Source organism: Salvia miltiorrhiza, chromosome 3 (genome assembly GCF_028751815.1).
Source record: "Salvia miltiorrhiza cultivar Shanhuang (shh) chromosome 3, IMPLAD_Smil_shh, whole genome shotgun sequence".
Classification (NCBI taxonomy): domain Eukaryota; kingdom Viridiplantae; phylum Streptophyta; class Magnoliopsida; order Lamiales; family Lamiaceae; genus Salvia; species Salvia miltiorrhiza.
This window is the reverse complement of record NC_080389.1, coordinates 42,915,265-42,935,416: the sequence shown is the minus strand read 5'-3', so window position 1 is coordinate 42,935,416 and position 20,152 is coordinate 42,915,265. Positions and strand designations below refer to the sequence as shown.

Here is a 20,152-nt window from a genome sequence, read left to right as displayed (position 1 = left end):
TAAAAGTCAACGATTTGACAGCTATCAGTCAAGAGTACATATGATCGGTGGGTGGCTAGATCATGTGTCCGGCCGGCCGGACACATGATTTTACCGGCCGAACACATGATTTTATCGGTCGGATCATGTGTCCGGCTGGTGAAATTATGTGTCCGCCCGGCCGGACACATGTTTTCACCGGCCGGACACATGATTTTAACGGCCGGACGCATAATTTTATCAGTCGGACATGTGTCCGACCGATAAAATCATGTGTCCGGCTGTCAAATCGTTGACTTTTATGATTGATAGTTGTCAAATCGGTCAAATGTGTAAGACTTTCACAAAAAACCAAGCAAACCTATCAAATCAAAGGGTACTTAAAGAATATGGCATAGAATCCTTTGTATTATAAGAGAGGACATTTTTACAAAAAAAGATAAGAAAGTGGGCATTTTAAATTTTTACTTAACAAATACTCCCTCCGTCCCAATAAAAGTGGCCACATTTCCTTTTTGGGTGTCCCATTAAAAGTGGCTACTTTCTAAAAATGGCAAAAGTTTACTTTAATTAAGTCAACAATTACTCACTAATTTGGTCAACAATTGTAGGCCACTTTCTAAAAATGCCAAAATTACTCACTAATTTGGTCAACAATTGTAGGCTACTTTCTAAAAATTACTCACTAATTTTGGTGGGTCACACTCAATTAAAACATAACAATCCCCTTCTTAATCTCCGTGCCCAAAAAAAAGTGGCCACTTTTATTGGGACGGAGGGAGTAATATATAACATCAAATCAACAATCAACAACCACAATTACCTTTTGACAAAAGAAAGGCAGGCAGCAGACAAGCCCCAAATATATTAAACAAAACCCACAAATTCCATTCGAAAATATATATTTATTTTCGTAAGTTTAAAACATAAATAATAACAATAAAATAATAACAATACAAATTGAAAATTTAGTAATGGTTGTCTGCTTGTGACAACGGCGTTGTTTCGCTCTCTGTTTTTTCAAACTTTCATTTCTTATCTACTTTCTTACTCCTTAATATATTTTGTAATGAATAATACTAGTAACTAAAAAGAAACAAAGAATACTTTGTTAGCATATTATATTTAGGAATAGTTTGATAAGAGCATCCGCATTGGTATTACATGATAGCTTACTCTATGAGGGGGGACCACATGGTATAAAGAGACTGCATTGGGGTTACATGATAGCTTACATGATAGTTTTAGTTTTGATTTTTCCATTTTTCATTTAAGTTTAATTTCATAAATTTAAATCACACAATTTACTTCAAATTTAAATTGCATTAATTTTGAAATCCTAAAAATTACATAAAACTTAATAAAATAAAAATAAATCCTACAAATAACTATTCCGGTTGTAAATTTTTAAATTGCATTCTTTTTTAAATTGCATTCTTTTTTTAATAAACTTAATAAACTTAATTTTAAATTGCATTCTTTTTTTTTAAAGGCACGTGTAAAACACGCGCCTATTTTCAACGGTTGTGAGGGCTACACGATAGAACGTGTAGCCCTCGTGTAAGTGTTTGCTGCATCGGTTACACGATAGCAGCCTTACACGAATAGGCTGCTATCGTGTAACCGTTGCAGATGCTCTAATGTGCTTGAGAAAGTATGGATAAAATAAATGAGTAAATTTATTGTGTCTGCACAGAAATGACCATGTTCTTATGATTACATGAATTTATTGTATCGAATTTAATTAAATAATTTCAAAATATATCTAATTTTTAATCGAGTATTTCGGGTTTATACTCGATACCTGATCGGGTATACTCGATACCCTATTTTTCCTACATTCTAATATCCGATGCCGATTCAATAACCTAATTTTTCGGGTATCAAATACCTTATATCCAATTGAATTCGGATCGATATCGGCTATACGACCCCTATCTTCTCACCCCTAATTTAAATATTTAACATTCTCAAAAAAGTTACGAATTTGAGGGTTCAACAAGAAGTCAACATAATAATTGAGGCAAAAAGCGAACCAAAAAAAGAATGAGAAGAAAAAAAAAAAAAGGAAGAAAAAATAAATGAAGTGTGAAGTCCATTTGTTAGGTATAGCTTCGAAGTTCTGCAACAAAAAACCATCCAAATTCATTGACAAATCCATCTGTGTGTGTAATCACCAAAGAGATGTGCTCCCCGGCAATTAAGGGCTCAATGAATATGAACTCATGGCGTAATTGCAATTTTCAGAAGCAGGTAATTCAATTACTTTACTTGCACAGTCTTGTTAACTTAATTTGTGCATTTCTGACGATTTTCATGGCTATCAAATGGATTTGTTTTGAAATGTTAACTCCAGAATAGACAGTAGTATATAGTACATCTTGAAAGAATCAGCCGAAAAAAAGAAGTTTGAACACATGTCTGCACTCGCGTGTGGATTAGTGGAGGGCAAACATTCTGAAATTCGTTTGGACTTTACTTTAAGTTGAAAGGGCATTTAGAATTAAAAGAAGAAAATTTTATAAAGAGTAACCTGTTTTTCACTTAACTTTATATAGTTAATGGAGCACAGGAATTGAAATTATAGATACTTAAATTCGACACCTTAAGAAAAATAGCTGGAGGTTGTGTGATGATCTCTCATGTCAATTATGTTCTCTTCCATCAGGAGTTGTTATTGCTTCAATGTTTGAGGGAGAAAGGAAATCGACCTTACATTTTCCAAAACATAAATAGATGAGTATGGTGACAAAATGAATATTTGAGGAGTATTTTCAATATGGTGCATGAAGGAATGAGAAATGAAACCGCAGCAAATAAGTAGACCAGTGATATTCCAAAGTAGATGGAACAATCTAGAAATTGATACCATGATAAGTGGAGGGTTTTAGAGAGGTATATAGGTATATAACAACAATATACCCTTCTCTATGAATGACAGCGACTGAATCACATATTTCATTCGTTTTGTTATTTGGTCTTTACCTCAGTCAGTTTATAGTATTCCTTAACCTAGCACTACTTTGTGGAAGAAGTAGTTTTATTCTAATTGTGTAATCTTAGTGCAGGTTTAGAGTTTTTCTTATACCGACTTAGTTTAGTTCTGATCTGCTGGCCACCGAGTGCTAAATATTAAAGTTTTTGAATCTGAGATTTGATTTATGTCAGGACGAAGCTGTTCTATATACATCTGTCATTCAAGAATCTGGTGCTCCTCATCTAGATGACAAAGATCGATCCTCAGGGACATGGTTTGAGTTGGATTCCTGCTCTTTTATATAATTTTCATTTCATTTCTTTGAAAACTATATTTGCATTTGCAACTTGAATCTTTCTAGAAGATAAATTATTTATGCAATATAATAGGTTACCCAAATCATGATTCCAAACGTAGATGTTTCTCTGTTCTGGAGTCTGACTGCGTCTAGGATGTGTAGAGTTGAGTTGCTTTCTTCTTTATATACTTAGGAATGCTATATTCAGGCATCTATATCAAAAATTTAGAGAAGACCCTAAAATAGCTTGCTGTGTGGAGGACAAAATTTATAGATATTGGATGTATTCTATATACTGTATTAGAACTATTTCATGCAGGTGTGGTCTTTTATTTTCTGTAGTTCAAGTCAGGCTGAATTGGCGGGCCTGGAAACGTGATCTAATATAAGAAAAAAAAAGGTAATTAGGAATTTTCAAATTTATTTCGATTGTTAGGATGTTTAATTGGCAAAAAAATGGCGTTTTATCAGTATTACACAAACAAAGACACTTTATATAATTTGATTGAGACTCCAACTAATTTCTAGGTTTGCTTGAAATCAAGAGAACAGTAGAGAAAATTACTTTTTCATCGCTTTTGCCTAAGGATTGTAGGAACAAAATTACCTCATAATCATGACTGAGGGAGTGTGAGATGCTGGTGTTAGTTAAGAGAGATGAAGATGGAAGCATCACATGCCCACACGTGCACAAATCTGTTGAAAATTTCACATTTGATTTGCCTGCCTCATACGCTGCAAATGGGCTCCCACTTGTCCCCTCAAACTATTCAAATTTACTTTATTATTTCACATAAATTCTGCATCTTACATCACAAAACTAGTCAAATTTACTTTATAATTTCACATAAATTGTCAATCTTACATCACAATTGCTCATTATTTTTGCTTATTTTCTTCCTTTTCCAACCTTTAATGATGCGTGACGTGGTCACATTCCAGGGTTTTTGACTTTGATCAAATTTGCATGTCTTTAAAATATTTTATAAATTATTTAAAAAATTATATACAAAAATCTTAAATAAATTATAAGATTTAAAAATAAGCTAAAAAATTCTCATAGTCAACTTCATCTTACTTTTTCATAATATTATAAGCAATAATCGGGGTATACCGGGCAACTATGCTTCAAAATATTAATAATTGATACTCTTGTTTGCTTTTAAAGGAAAATATGTTGGAATTTCAAAGTTCTAGTTTCCTTCTTAATTAAGTTCTCTGTATAAAGTCCAGAGCCAAATGGGGGCTTAAATATGTGAGGCAATATTTCTTTTTTGTAGATTATTTTGTTTCTATAGCGTTGGTATTTTGCCATTCTTCATTTACCCCTTTGGTGTTTGATGGCAGCGTATTTGGTGCAGAGAACAGAAAGCCTAAAAATGATATCTTAATTGACGAAATGCTGCAGCTGAAGGAATCGTGTTCTAGCTTTTGCAGTCAGGATTATTTTGATAAGATCAAGGAGTTGCAGTTTTATGTTGATAAGGTAAAATGCTTATACATTCTACAAAGCTTTGCGCCTGTTGACATTGCCAATCCTGTGTCAAACAAGATCCTCTGTTCTAGTGTTCCATCTCCCGTTGCAACCATGGGATTGCTGTCACGTTAACTATTGAATATTTCCTTCATTTTTCATAGTCATTTGTAGTAGGAAATTCTGGTTTTGTTAACTTGCATGAGATTACATTCTTTCATATGCCTTGCACTTATGATTTCGAAACGTTGTAAAGTTCTATTTTTGTTTGGATCATGGTCTTCTGATCCCGTAAATTGCTGAATGAAATGCAGGTGAAGAGATTCACAAGACCCGGTTGTTCGGCAGAAACTTTGGATGTTGCCTTGAGCTCGATTTCCTCCCTTGTCGATACACTATCAGCAATGTCTTCCAAACAGCTTATTCTTCACGCATCGCTTTGACAAAACCAGGTAGACATGGATTGTAATTCTATCACTCGCTGTCTTTCTTCTAATCTCAGCTTTATTTATACACCACTTATTGCAGTGAACAGAGTTTCTACTCTAATCTTGGTATTATATTACATTTAGTTTTTGAAAAGTCCCTAACTTTGAAAAATGTTCTAATTATATTCCAAACTTCACATGTTGGCGACAAAATGATGAATCGCCTCGCCCGCCGAATGTTCATGTGAATTCTTGTTTTCCAGCTAAGCGAGTATAGTTTATGTTCCGAACATTGGTAAAAAAAAACTAAGTAGGAGCTTAAGACACAATAGATGGATTTTTCCACCAACAAATTTATCACTTTCTTGACTAAGTTGTAAGCATATTGATGTCCTCTTGTGAGGTAGTCGATAGACATCTTCAGGCTCGCTCTTGTGGTTCGATTCTCCCTCGATTGAGAATTATTTAGTAACTCCTTAGCAAATGAGCTTCTAACCTAACTAATTATATGAGATCTTCATCATCTTCTTGATAAGGTTTTTAAGATCTAATCAAGAATGACTCAATTATAATCATGTCCCGACCAACTCTGACATCAACAATTACCAACTAAACCCATCAGACATGGACGAAAGAAAGCTTTGAAATAATTAAAGAAACAACAATGCGTTATGTTTCATGTGGTTGCAAATCCTAACTTAAGTGTTGGTCCAAATTTGCGGATCCAGATCCGTAGGACTGACGTATTTTGATTGGAACTAGATCAAGGCTCCTCTACTGATGTATTTAGATTGGAATTGGATCAAGGCTCTAAATTTTGGATTTGGAACTGGATCATGATTTTTGAGCTAGATTCAATCTAGATTTGGCTCAGGGATCCATTTAATTTATAATATATTTTTATTTTTATTTTTATTTTTATATCATAACTCCAGTGTTCTATCCACGTATACTTCACATTCAAAATCTCTATTCCCTCATTTCAATTGTTGTAAGTATATATTTTTTGAACTAATTGAATATGTTTTAGATTAGGTGAATTTGAACTGAATTGCCCAAATGAAAATTTTCGAATCTAGATCTAGGCCTAAGATACAGTCCAAATCCTGCTCATTGCCATCGCTAGTCCCTAGTCATACAAAAGATAAATTCTACTATATTGATAAAACCAGACTGCAATAAATGTGACAAGGAAAGATCTACTAACATGCCATCTCAACTACAAGTGATTTGGTGACCAACGGGCTAAAAAATTGTGCCTTGGGCTCATTGTTCAATTGGATCATGGTCAGTTGGACAAATAGTACTTCCTCTGTCCTATTAATAAAGTCTCAGTTATTATATTGGGACGTCCCACTAGTGATGTCTCATACCTTTTTTTAGTAAAAAATTAACTATTTAAAATATTATTAATGGTAGGCCCAACTTACTTTATATGCTAACTCACTTAAAATAGTTCGTAAATATCTTCCACAAACTCAGTTTACACTTTTTCTAAATCTCGTTACTCAAAAGTAATGGGATAGGAGTACAAGTTTTAATAAAATGGTTGATAGTGGAATAAAGGTCTAATTGTAGATATAATTTTAAGTGTTAAATAGGCGAAAATACCCACTTTCAGAAGGTGCACCCTTGTAACTTATTTACTCAATCTACCCTAATTAATGTGAAGTACCAAACATACTCCTTGATGTTGATAGCTTTGCATTGTTTTTTTATAAAAGTAAGAAAAATATAAGATTGTTAGTTGTAAAATGTACAAAATCTGAGAAAGATATATTTATTGCTAACTCACGTCACTTTCTTCAATTAATATACTGTCGGTTTGAAACTTTGAAAAAATTAGGGCACATTTGTTAAATAAAACATTAATACGAAGGTGAAAAAATTCTGACATTATGTATTGTGAAATAGAAAAAAAATCTAAAGCTAATGATGTTACTAATCGTCGATAAATCATTAGCCGCGTGAAATTCGGCAGCGGCTAATTCTAAAGCTTTAGAATTTTTTTTATTTCACAATATACATAAGTTTGTAATTTTTCACCTTTAGATTAATGTTTTAATACTATAACATACGTATCCTTATTTTGAGTATTTATTTATTTTTAATTTTATTTTTCTATAGTAAAAGTACACATCAATGTGAAATATAAGAGAAGATGAATCTGCCAAAATTTTGATTATAGTGGGGTATTAAATCTCACTTTATACATAATTTGATTGCACATAAAATAATAGAGTTACACATAAAATAAAATAAAATTATTTATTAAAAACTTCGAAATTCATATATTGTGAAACAATAAAATATTCACCGGCGGCTAATGGCTCTGGCTAACGACTTTTGGGCGGCTAATGATATTTTTAGCTGTCGAATATTTTTCTATTTTACAATATATGTGTTTGTAATTTTTCACTTGTTATTAATGTTTTAATGAAACATACGTATTCTTATTTTCTATTTTTTTTGGGAAAAGGTACAGATCCACTCCTATAGTAAAGGCTCCTATAGCGTATTGCTCCTCATAGTCGACATTGGATCAAATAGGCCCCCGATGTTCGAAAAATCGATCAATTAAGCCCGTTTGACTAACAACAGTTAGTCAAACGTTAGTCAAATTTTTATTTTTACCTCCAATTTCTTTCTTCCAATTTCTATCCTAAATTTCTACCCCTCGGCCTCTCTTCTCTTTTGGCGGCGACGAGGCCGCTGGTCACCTCTCGAGTTAACTCAGTCGTCGCCCTTCAAATCTACTCTGACTACGCCTAAATCCGTAACTCTGCTCGAAATCACCGAGTTCAGATCTAAACCAATGTGATTCCCGTTGATGTCCTTGAACTCCATGTCCATCATCGCGTCGAACTCCACTGCCACCAAGCCGTTGGTACGCTCTCCGCCTCCATGAGCCCAAGAAAATCGCCGGCGTCCTCGAGAACTCGTCGTCCGGCGAGATGACGAAGGCCAATCCGCCATCGATGGAGGACTGGTTCAGGTTCGTGAGGGGGAACGAGAAGATTGCAGAGAAGCTCGCCATCGAGCGGCTACCTGGACGCCGGAAGCTGATCGGCTTGGTGTATAGCACCCTTCCGACGCTGGAGTACGAGACGGTGACGTCGCGTAGTGAGCCTCGCGGTCCCGTTGCTGAAGTGGGCATCCCCGAGGAGCTTCAGGCTGGACAGCGTCAACGTTTCGAAGTCGAATTGAGTCGCCGTAGTCAATACATTGTCAGAGAGAGGTGACCGGCGACCTTGTCGCCGTCGGAAGAAAAGAGAGGCCGAGGGGTAGAAATTGGAAGAATAAAGAAATTGGGGGTAAAACAAAACTGACTAACGTTTGACTTAACAACGGTTAGTCAAACGAGCTTAATTGATCGATTTTTCGGACTTCGAGGGCCTATTTGATCCAATGTCGACTATGAGCAGCAATACGCTATAGGTCGCTACTATAGGGGTGGATAATTCAACCTATTGTTGTTGAGTGAATATGTCAAACCTTGGACTATAGTGAGATGTTAAATCTCACTGTATGTATTTCATTGCACATAAAATAACATAATTGCACATGAAATAATAGGTTGAATTATACAAAGTGAACATTTTTTTTCACGTTAATGTGTACTAAGGAATCCAATATTACTTTCTTAAGGCTGCATTTGTGAATGAGAAAACACAATTTCAAATACGCATATATTCGCGAGTTTAGAGAGCTAATTGAAGAATATAAACCCTAAAAATTTGAGAAGTGGTTTTGTGCTAGAGGCGGAGCAATTTGTGTTGAATTTCTGATTTCAAAGGTAATTATCTCATATTCGTCCTATAAATTATAGTTTGTAAGTCAACATGTTTTATTGTATTTTGTTATTAATTAAGAGAGCATGATTTATGTTATATTTATTAAATAAATTTATTATTTTAATATTAGAAGTATTTTAGGAAGACATTAAACTTGTTCATAGTATAATAAAGTGTGGCAAACACGAAAAAGTGATTAGCCGCCCAAAACTCGTTAGCCGGCGGCATTAGTCGCTGACCACAAAGTCAATGCCGAAGGGTAGTGATTTTTGGGCAACTAATCACTTTTTCGTGCTAATTGTGATGTTTTTACGTACTTAAATATATTTTAATATTATATTTTATGTTGTTTTATATATGGGATTCATGAAATACATATATGTAAGATACAACGGAGCTTTCGATAGTATATATAATATGTCGATGGGCCTACGAAGGTTCTTCCCTTAGTCAACGAATATGTTGTGAGTCTGATGTACAACATTAACAACATTATGATGACGCATTCATTGAGTACGAACTACCAATTAATTGTATTATTTGGCGACCAATCGATTTGATAAGGAAACGAAATGTGGATTGACTACCGACGATGACTTGGCTAGCTTATTGGCAACTGCCGAATATCTCATGTTGTACGTTGAGCACAACAATGGTCCAATTGAAGAAGCGTACATCCTTTCTTTTGACTTTGCTCAGCCTTCAGGACACGGATATGAAGCACAATCCAATCAATATGATACGCCGTATCATGGTTGTTAGAGTTCGCCTCCACTCCAATACTCAATGTTTTAAAAAACGAAAAAAAATGCCGCTTAAACGCCGTTTCAAAGCGGTTCGGCAGAATCCCGTTCCTCAAGCGCCGTTTATCCCCCTCCCCCCTGAACGTGCGCCTCCATCTCGCCGAGGCGGTCCGAGGCGGTGAGGCGGCGCCTCACACCGCGAGGCGTGCGCCTCTACACTTTGTCAAATTTATGAGTTTTCTTACCTAATTGAGTATATATGGGCTGCGAAAATTCATGGGCTTTGACTCAACCCAAAACACCTAAGGGATTGACTCGCAATCGTACGAGGTCGTCCTAGTGTAATAAGCTAACCCAAGTCGTCTCTCAAGGAAGGCTAAGCATGGCTCTGATCATGCTACGCACAGAAAACAGGAAATAAACCTAAACACTCTAATCAGATTTGACTCATCCAAAAACACCTAGCGGATGGACTCGAATTTATACGAGGTCGTCCTAGGGCGGTAAGGTGACTCAAGTCGTTACACACGGAAGGCTTAGCAGGGCTTTAATTGTATTACTCACACGAAACGGAAAGGAAACTTAAACACTCTAATCGGGTAGTTTGGTCTGGCACTATCTCGCATTCTAATCACCACAACATAAACGGAAGGAAGCAATAAACATTAACTAATGCAGTAGATATGAAACAACTAAGAACATAAGGATTAAACATTAAACCTATCGACTAGGGTTTTAAGCTAGTACTCTAAACAAAGCGATCATAAACTCTTAACCAACAATCAATTGCTCCCTAGGCATGAAAACTAAATCAAGCATTCGATTCAACTTCAAAGAAAACCTTAATCACCATAAAAGAAATCCTTAAACATTCACCAATAAGAGGAAACCGTAGGCAACAATAACGAACTACGAATCACGTAAATTATCAAGATTCAACAACAACGATCTCAAATCATCACACTCATCAAAAGCATAAAACAAAGGATTCAAATAACCAAGGGATTCATATAAGCCAAGAAAATCAAATGAGTTCTTACAAAACGTAGCGATCCAAGAAGCTAATCCGATGAATGTTGATTGACATAAAATAACGATCCAATGAATCCAAAAGCAATTGTTAATGTTTTGAAACTCTAAAAACCAAAGGAAAATGGTGGAAATCGCCCTAGAGGCTGCTGGGATCGAGAATGGGGTGAAAAACCCTAAAAATGGGCTTAAATACGGAAAAACCGTAACTACCGAAACGCCAGGGACGGCGGCCGCCGTGGGACGGCGGCGCCGTGGGTGCCTTTCGCAGATTCTCCAAGAAATCGCACGGCCCGCGCCGTGGGGCCGCGGCCGCCGTCTCGACGGCGGCCGCCGTGGCACGGCGGCGGCCATGAGCCAGACTCCAAAATTGCTCCAAACTAGCCGAAAACGCTTGACAACTCACGAATCCTGCACACGACAATAGCACACCCAAAAAGATCATCGAACACGTGAAAAATAGGGCAAAAAGATATGGAACATGCTCGAATGCACAACAGAAACATACGCAAAAACTACCTAAAAACGAGGTAAACAACCCCCCACACTTAAATCCTTGCTTGTCCTCAAGCAACAAACACAAAATCGAAAGAAAATCCACAAGCGATTCTGCTCACCAAGCAAACACAAACCAATCCAAGTCCTTCAAGATATCAATGCCCCCCAATCAAGTGTTCAAAGCTAAGATTTAAAAGTGCAACAACAAGGTGATACAACTCAATCCGATCAGACCCAATTCTCCGCTAAGGGTGAATTTCCTAATGCAATTTCCTTTACAATCATGTCTCATTCCTTTTTCATATTCTTTCACTTTTCATATTACACTTTTTTTTTTTTTTTGGGATCTAGTTATTTTCGCTCTTAATAGATGGGCCATAATTCACGAGATTGCACTTTTGGAGGTGATCCAAAATGTTCTCGTGTGGTTTCCCATGCTCATAATGAAATCATTAGAGGAGCAGAGACCCAGGCTATCAGAAACTCAACAACCAACCAAACAATTTAAAACAGAGACAAATATTAGGAAATTGCACTGAAAGCACTCCCCTTAGCATCTACCGGACAAATCACGTCAAGAGTTGCTCATCAGGGTGTTGCACCAAAACCTTAAACTAATTACACTTCATTGGGAACAAATCAATCAAGAAGAACAAGGATAACAGACCACACAGACACAATCCAGAATCGCCAGTGAACCACCATCAATCATGCGATGCACTTAAAAACAGGCAAGAAAACAAGACGAGGGGACCATTCGCCCCAAGACAAGTAAACAGGGCACCACAACCAAGCATGCAACGTAGTGATAAAGCATCATAAATTCCGCATGCGGCACAATCAACAACACAACCAAGACAGGACCATAAGACCCCCACAATGAATAAATAACGCCCCTCCCCCACAGAGAAAAACTTGCACTGTCCTCAGGGCACAAAAAAGAGAAAGTTAGAGAACATCCCTGAATAGGAGTGCAGCCAACACGGCGACGGCGGTAGAGAGAGCGGCGACCCAAAACCTGTAAAACGAGCAACCACAAAAAACCCACAAGAGAAAACAGCATAAAACAAGAAAGAAAAGAAAGCAAAGAATATGTACAAAAGTGGGTAAAATGGGAGCTCAGTAGGGGCCCCGAGGGGGGCCCGGGGGGTGCCGGAACTGGTCCTGGTTCTGCAAGGAGAAGGCGGCCCACTGCCTCTCGAGGTCGGCGATGTAGTAGTTGGTGTCGGTGAGTCCTTGGTTGGCGTCGGTGAGGCCCTGGTTGTATTGGGCAAACCGAGCATCATATGACGACACCTGTTCACGCAGACGCGTGACCTCTCCGCCTATGGTATTGACACGATCATAGATGTCGCCCAACTGTTGCTGCATGGGCGTCACTTGGCCACCAAGCTGGTCCAGATGACCATAGATGTCTTCGATCCTGTTATAGAGGCCACCCACCGTATCCTGCACCGTATCAAAGCGAGTGTAGACCTCCTGGCGGAATTGGCCAAAGGACTCGTCAAAGTGAGCCTGGAATTGCTGAAAGGCATTAGAGGGGCCGACTTCAGGATCATAGACGAAAGCAGGTGGTGGCGCAGGCTCCTCCTCCTCGGCATCATCGTCCTCATCATCGTCATCTAAAACATGGCGCGCCGAGGATGAAGTGCCTTCGCCCCGGTTGAGTTGCAGGAGGATGGAACGCACATTAGGGCGTTGGGCCTGTGGGATGATGGTGAAATCAGCGGCCACAAATGTCTTAAGCTCTGAGCGATCGATCGGCCTAGTGACAGAGGCGCGCAGGTGGTCGGGGACCTGGGTCGGTGGAAAGAGGCGGAAATGGAGGGCCAGGGCGGTAGAGATAGGACTCAGGGAGGGCTTGAAACCCCCGTGGCGAGCCATGGTGTGCAGCTGGTTCCAAATGATGGTGGTGGCGTCAATCTTCTTCTTACGCTTTGCACACCATAGCATATAGGCTTCTGACGTATTCACTTTGTTCGCCTGTTCCTTGCCCACAACACAGAAGGACAGGAACTTGTGTAGCACGCCGATGTCGGCGTCTATGAGTTGGTTGCTCGGAGCACCCTGGCCGGTCCAAGTGGGCAAACCAGTTAACTCTTTCCAAGTATTAGCCGCCACCCACGTATCCGGGATACCTTTTAATCGCTTCGGGTGAAATCCAAAGACTTCATTCATTATCCGGTAAGTGACGACGCACGGCCTATTCAGCATGCGACAATGGAGCTCGGACTTGTCGGCGGTCATGTTGAGGGTGCAAAGGAACTCCAAATGCAACGGAAGCAAGCCCGGCGGCGTGGTTTGTGAAAACTTGTAGAGTCCTATATTCTTCAAATATGTCTCGATGGCCTTGTCAAGCTTCAACCTTCTGAGCAGTGGCCAATCAAGACAGCGAGGTTGGGTGACTTGCTTCCCTTTCAACGCCGTCCACCGAGTGCCCTCCCAATCTTCATAGATGGCGAAAGGGGCATTATAGACATGGCGGATATCCTTCGGTGGCGTGGGAGGGCGAGGGGGGCGGCTAGGAGAGGCCTGAGGGCTAGGTGGGGCCTCGTCCTCTTCGTCTGTGACTAATAGGCGTCGTCGGCGCTTGTAGGTATTGAGATTAGCCATAGTATGAGGTGGATGGTGGCAGACGGCGGAGGCGGTTCAGACGGTGGCGGCCGTGCAGACAGCGGCGGCTGTGGAGCTCGGCGGCGGCCATGCAGACGGCGGCGGTCGTAGGCTGCTGAAGGCGGTGGCGGGGCAGGTGGTGGCTGTGGTTGGCGGTAGGCCGAAGTTGCTGTGCAGGGGCTGGTGTTGGTGGTGGCGTGCGGGAGTAGGTGGTGCTGACGGCGGCGGCTGTGTGGCGGCGGCATCGGTGATAGTGATGGATGTTGGTGGTGGTGTGGTGGTTATGGGGAATGGGAGGGAGGCGTGAGATGGTGGGGTGGTTTGGTGAAGGAAGGGAGAGAGAGAAAGGTGGTGAGGGAGGCGGGTGGCTGATGGTGGGGGGGGGGAAGTAGGGTTTAGCTTTTTATAGGGAGGTGGCGGGCTGGGCTGGGCTGGGCGGGCTGGGAGGAACGGGCTGGGGGTGACGGCGGCCGCCGTGGGATGGCGCCGCCGTGCACCCCCTACGGGGTTTTGGGTGGAATTTGGGGAATTGGGGGGTACGGCGCCCGCCGCGGCACAGCGGCGCCGTGGGACGGCGCCGCCGTACCCCCCTTTCGGCGTTTTGGTGGGTTTTGGTCTTAGGAAATCGTACGGCCGCCGCCGTGGGGTGGCGGTGGGTGTCCCTGGACGTCCAGCGGCCCCTTCTCACCGTCTTCGAGCTCGGAGAGAGTCCGATAAGCCTATTACCTGTATAACCACAATTAAACACTAGTAAAAACCCAATTAAAACCAGCAAAGACAGGATAAAACACCACAAGAACTCACTCCACACAAAACAAAAGAGAAAAAAGAAAAGAAAGAAACGTGGGTTGCCTCCCACGAAGCGCTCTAGTTAAGGTCGAGAGCTCGACGGTGAAAAGCTTGTCAACACGTTGGGTCGTGGAGTGCTTGAGACTCCACTACAACAGCAACCACTTCATGCTCCAGGTAGGGCTTCACCCTATGCCCGTTGACCGTAAATTGCTCATCGGTTCCTTCCTTTGTCAACACCACGACTCCATGATTGAGCACTTCTTTGATGATGAATGGGCCAATCCAACGGGACTTGAGTTTTCCGGGAAAGAGTTTCAACCGTGTGTTGAACAACAGTACTTTCATGCCCGGGTGGAAGTCCTTTTGCACGACACGACGATCATGCATTTTCTTCACCTTGTCTTTGTAGATGCGCGCATTCTCATATGCTTCATTACGCAACTCATCAAGCTCTTCCATTTGTAGGGTTCGGTGTTTCCCTGCGGATCGAAGATCCAAGTTTGCAGCCTTGATAGCCCAATAAGCGCGATGCTCGATCTCTACCGGCAAATGGCAAGCTTTGCCATACACAAGACGGTAGGGGCTCATCCCAAGAACTCCTTTGAAGGCGGTCCGATATGCCCATAGAGCATCCGAGAGCTTGATGGATCAATCCTTGCGCGATGGTTGCACGGTCTTTTCAAGTATGCCCTTGATTTGCCGGTTGCTGGTTTCGGCTTGCCCCGAAGTCTGCGGATCATAAGGAGTTGCAACCTTATGGGTGATGCCATTTTTTCGCATGAGCTTCTCAAACAATTTGTTGGATAAGTGTTTTCCCCCATCACTAATGATAGCACGGGGGAACCCAAAACGGCACAAAATGTTCTCCTGCACAAACTTGAGGACAACATTAGCATCACAAGTCCTCGTGGGGATTGCCTCAACCCACTTGGACACATAATCAACCGCCAATAAAATGTATTCAAATCCGTAAGAAATGGGAAATGGCCCCATGAAATCGATGCCCCATACGTCGAAAATTTCCACAACTAAAATGTTAGTTAGGGGCATCTCATTCCTACGGCCAATGTTTCCCACTCGTTGACAACGGTCACAAGCTAGATAAAATGAATGAGCATCCTTAAAGAGAGTTGGCCAATACAAACCAGATTGGAGCACTTTGTGGGCTGTCTTTTGTCCGCCGAAATGGCCTCTACAATGAGCGTCATGACACCACTGTAAGACGCGTTGTTGCTCTTCATTGGGCACACACCTTCGTATCACTTCGTCTTTTCCCAACTTGAACAAGTAGGGATCTTCCCAATAGTATTGCCTGCAAAGAGACAGAAAACGCTTCCTCTCTTGGGAAGTGAGGTTAGGTCGGAGTTCTCCACAAGCAAGATAATTGACAATATCTGCAAACCACGGGACCGAAGTCAATGCGTATGCATGCTCGAATGGGAAAGACTCATGAATAGCAACATCGTTTGACTCAACCTCATTTTGTTCAAGCCTAGACAAGTGATCGGCCACAGAGTTTTCACTCTCTTTCCTATCTTTGATCTCAACATCAAATTCTTGCAACAACAAAATCCAACGGATAAGACGTGGCTTGGCTTGGGACTTAGTCAACAAATATCTTAGAGCCGCATGATCACTATGGACGATTACTTTAGAACCAATAATATAAGCACGAAACTTGTCTAAAGCAAAAACCACAGCAAGCAACTCTTTTTCAGTGGTGGTGTAATTCACTTGTGCACTATTCAAGGTGAGACTAGCATAGTAAATCACACGCAACATCTTATCAACACGTTGACCAAGCACCGCACCCACGGCGGAATTAGAAGCATCACACATGATTTCAAAAGGCATTGCCCAATCGGGTGCAACCACAATTGGAGCCGTGCTCAACTTGGACTTAAGCAACTCAAAAGCATGCATGCAAGAATCATTGAATTCAAAAGGCACATCTTGGGCAAGTAAACGGCATAAAGGTTGACTAATCTTAGAAAAATCCTTAATGAAACGCCGGTAAAACCCAGCATGACCTAGGAAACTTCTAATCCCTTTCACATCAATAGGTGGAGGCAACTTTTGAATGACCTCTACCTTGGCCTTATTGACCTCTATACCATTTTTAGACACGACGTGGCCAAGAACAATGCCACTAGTCACCATGAAGTGACTCTTCTCCCAACTTAAAGTCAACCCACTAGTTATGCACCTTCGCAACACCAAATCAATTTTCGCCAAGCAATCATTAAAAGAGCAACCAAACACGGAAAAATCATCCATAAAAATCTCAACAAAATCACCTATCATTTCCGCGAAGATCGACATCATGCACCGTTGGAAAGGCCCCGGTGCATTGCACAATCCGAACGGCATCCTCTTCCACGCAAAGGTGCCGAAGGGAGTGGTGAATGCCGTCTTGTCTTGGTCCTCTGGTGCAATGGCTATTTGGTAGTACCCTGAAAGTCCATCAAGAAAACAATAAAAGTTATGACCAGCTAAATGATCAAGCATTTGATCAATAAAGGGGAGGGAAAAGTGGTCCTTTTTGGTGGCTGCATTCAATTTCCTGTAGTCGATGTACATGCGCCATCCCGTCACGGGGCGGGTTGGCACCAACTCTTGATCGTCATTAAGGATGACGGTGATCCCTCCTTTCTTCGGCACCACGTGCACCGGACTAACCCACTCACTATCGGCGATCGGGTAAATGATCCCCTCCGCCAATAGCTTAAGGATTTCTTTGCGTACCACCTCCATGAGGACCGGATTCAATCTCCTTTGGCCATCTCTCTTGGGCCTCGCCCCTTCCTCAAGGTGGATCCTGTGCATGCAAGTGGCGGGGCTGATGCCTTTAATATCGGCAAGACCCCATCCGAAAGCTGCCTTGTTTTTCCGCAAAACCTCCATCAATGCCAACTCTTGCTCGTGCGTGAGCTCGGCAGATATGATCACGGGCTTTTCCGCCTCTCCTTCCAAGTATACATACTTGAGGTTCTTGGGGAGCTCCTTGAGCTCCAAGGTTGGCTTAATCTTCGTGGCCTAGTCAATCACCACGGCCTCATCAATGGGGAGCTTAGCCTTGCGGGCCCGCTCTCTTTCTTCGGCTTCACGGGCAAACTCTTCCATGTCCGCGGACCATGCAAAAACCTCAACAACTTCTTGCTCCTGCACAAAGAACATCTCGGCCAAGCCATCAATAGCATCAATATAAGAACATTCATTAGCGAGTGAGGATGATGGCATGGCTCGATTATGATGCACAGAGAAAGACACTAACTCTCCTAACACAGTCATTTTAATGGTGCCATTTTTAACATCTATCAATGTGTTAGTAGTTGCCATGAATGGTCTTCCTAGCAATAGAGTATGTTCTTTGCCATTTTCATGTACCTCTCCTATCTCCAAGACAACAAAATCAACAGGTACAATCAAACCACCCACTCTAAAAAGCTAAACCCTACTTTCCCCCCCCCACCATCAGCCACCCGCCTCCCTCACCACCTTTCTCTCTCTCCCTTCCTTCACCAAACCACCCCACCATCTCACGCCTCCCTCCCATTCCCCATAACCACCACACCACCACCAGCATCTATCACTATCACCGTTGCCGCCGCCGCAGCAACCGCACCTGCCGCCGTCAGCACCACCTGCTCCCGCACGCCACCACCAACACCAGCCCCTGCACAGCAACTTCGGCCCACCGCCAACCACAGCCACCACCTGCCCCGCCACCGCCTTCAGCAGCCCACGATCGCCGCCGCCGAGCTCCACAGCCGCCGCCGTCTGAACCGCCTCCGCCGTCAGCACAGCCGCCGCCGTCTGCCACCATCCACCTCATACTATGGCTAATCTCAATACCTACAAGCGCCGACGATGCCTATTAGTCACAGACGAAGAGGACGAGGCCCCACCTAGCCCTCAGGCCTCTCCTAGCCGCCCCCCTCGCCCTCCCACGCCACCGAAGGATATCCGCCATGTCTATAATGCCCCTTTCGCCATATATGAAGATTGGGAGGGCACTCGGTGGACGGCGTTAAAAGGGAAGCAAGTCACCCAACCTCGCTGTCTTGATTGGCCACTGCTCAGAAGGTTGAAGCTTGACAAGGCCATCGAGACACATTTGAAGAATATGGGACTCTACAAGTTTTCACAAACCACGCCGCCGGGCTTGCTTCCGTTGCATTTGGAGTTCCTTTGCACCCTCAACATGACCGCCGACAAGTCCGAGCTCCATTGTCGCATGCTGAATAGGCCGTGCGTCGTCACTTACCGGATAATGAATGAAGTCTTTGGGTTTCACCCGAAGCGATTAAAAGGTATCCCGGATACGTGGGTGGCGGCTAATGCTTGGAAAGAGTTGACTGGTTTGCCCACTTGGACCGGCCAGGGTGCTCCGAGCAACCAACTCATAGACTCCGACATCGGCGTGCTACACAAGTTCCTGTCCTTCTGTGTTGTGGGCAAGGAACAGGCGAACAAAGTGAATGCGTCAGAAGCCTATATGCTATGGTGTGCAAAGCGTAAGAAGAAGATTGACGCCACCACCATCATTTGGAACCAGCTGCACACCATGGCTCGCCACGGGGGTTTCAAGCCCTCCCTGAGTCCTATCTCTACCGCCCTGGCCCTCCATTTCCGCCTCTATCCACCGACCCAGGTCCCCGACCACCTGCGCGCCTCTGTCACTAGGCCGATCGATCGCTCAGAGCTTAAGACATTTGTGGCCGCTGATTTCACCATCATCCCACAGGCCCAACGCCCTAATGTGCGTTCCATCCTCCTGCAACTCAACCGGGGCGAAGGCACTTCATCCTCGGCGCGCCATGTTTTAGATGACGATGATGAGGACGATGATGCCGAGGAGGAGGAGCCTGCGCCACCACCTGCTTTCGTCTGTGATCCTGAAGCCGGCCCCTCCAATGCCTTTTCAGCAGTTCCAGGCTCACTTTGACGAGTCCTTTGGCCAATTCCGCCAGGAGGTCTACACTCGCTTTGATACGGTGCAGGATACGGTGGGTAGCCTCTATAACAGGATCGACGACATCTATGGTCATCTGGACCAGCTTGGTGGCCAAGTGACGCCCATGCAGCAATAGTTGGGCGACATCTATGACCGTGTCAATACCATAGGCGGAGAGGTCACGCGTCTGCGTGAACAGGTGTCGTCATATGATGCTCGATTTGCCCAATACAACCAGGGCCTCACCGACGCCTACCAAGGACTCACCGACACCAACTACTACATCGCCGACCTCGAGAGGCAGTGAGCTCCTCTTTTACCCACTTTTGTACATATTCTTTGCTTTCTTTTCTTTCTTGTTTTATGCTATTTTCTCTTGTGGGTTTTTTGTGGTTGCTCGTTTTACAGGTTTTGGGTCGCCGCTCTCTCTACCGCCGTCGTCGTGTTGGCTGCACTCCTATTCAGGGATGTTCTCTAACTTTCTCTTTTTTGTGCCCTGAGGACAGTGCAAGTTTTTCTCTGTGGGGCAGGGGCGTTATTTATTCATTGTGGGGGTCTTATGGTCCTGTC

General features: G+C 42.7%; 1 protein-coding gene across 28 annotated transcripts in view; it reads left to right on the top strand.

The window, feature by feature from the left end:
• The first annotated feature begins 1,962 nt into the window (after positions 1-1,962).
• The window catches only part of LOC131015879 (uncharacterized), a 33,212-nt gene continuing 15,022 nt past the window's right edge, over positions 1,963-20,152 (top strand). For 3 of the 28 annotated variants that reach the window (XM_057944342.1, XM_057944345.1, XM_057944343.1), the window contains exons 1-4: positions 1,985-2,232; positions 3,148-3,236; positions 4,602-4,740; positions 5,043-5,180. In XM_057944342.1, the coding sequence (XP_057800325.1) occupies positions 2,164-2,232; positions 3,148-3,236; positions 4,602-4,740; positions 5,043-5,171 (426 nt within the window). In that variant the 5' untranslated portion in view covers positions 1,985-2,163 and the 3' untranslated portion in view covers positions 5,172-5,180. Of the gene's footprint in view, positions 2,233-3,147; positions 3,655-4,601; positions 4,741-5,042; positions 5,360-8,804; positions 8,953-15,090; positions 19,802-20,152 lie in introns of those variants that run through there. The other 25 variants (XM_057944336.1, XM_057944333.1, XM_057944330.1 and 22 more) reach the window with 25 other exon arrangements.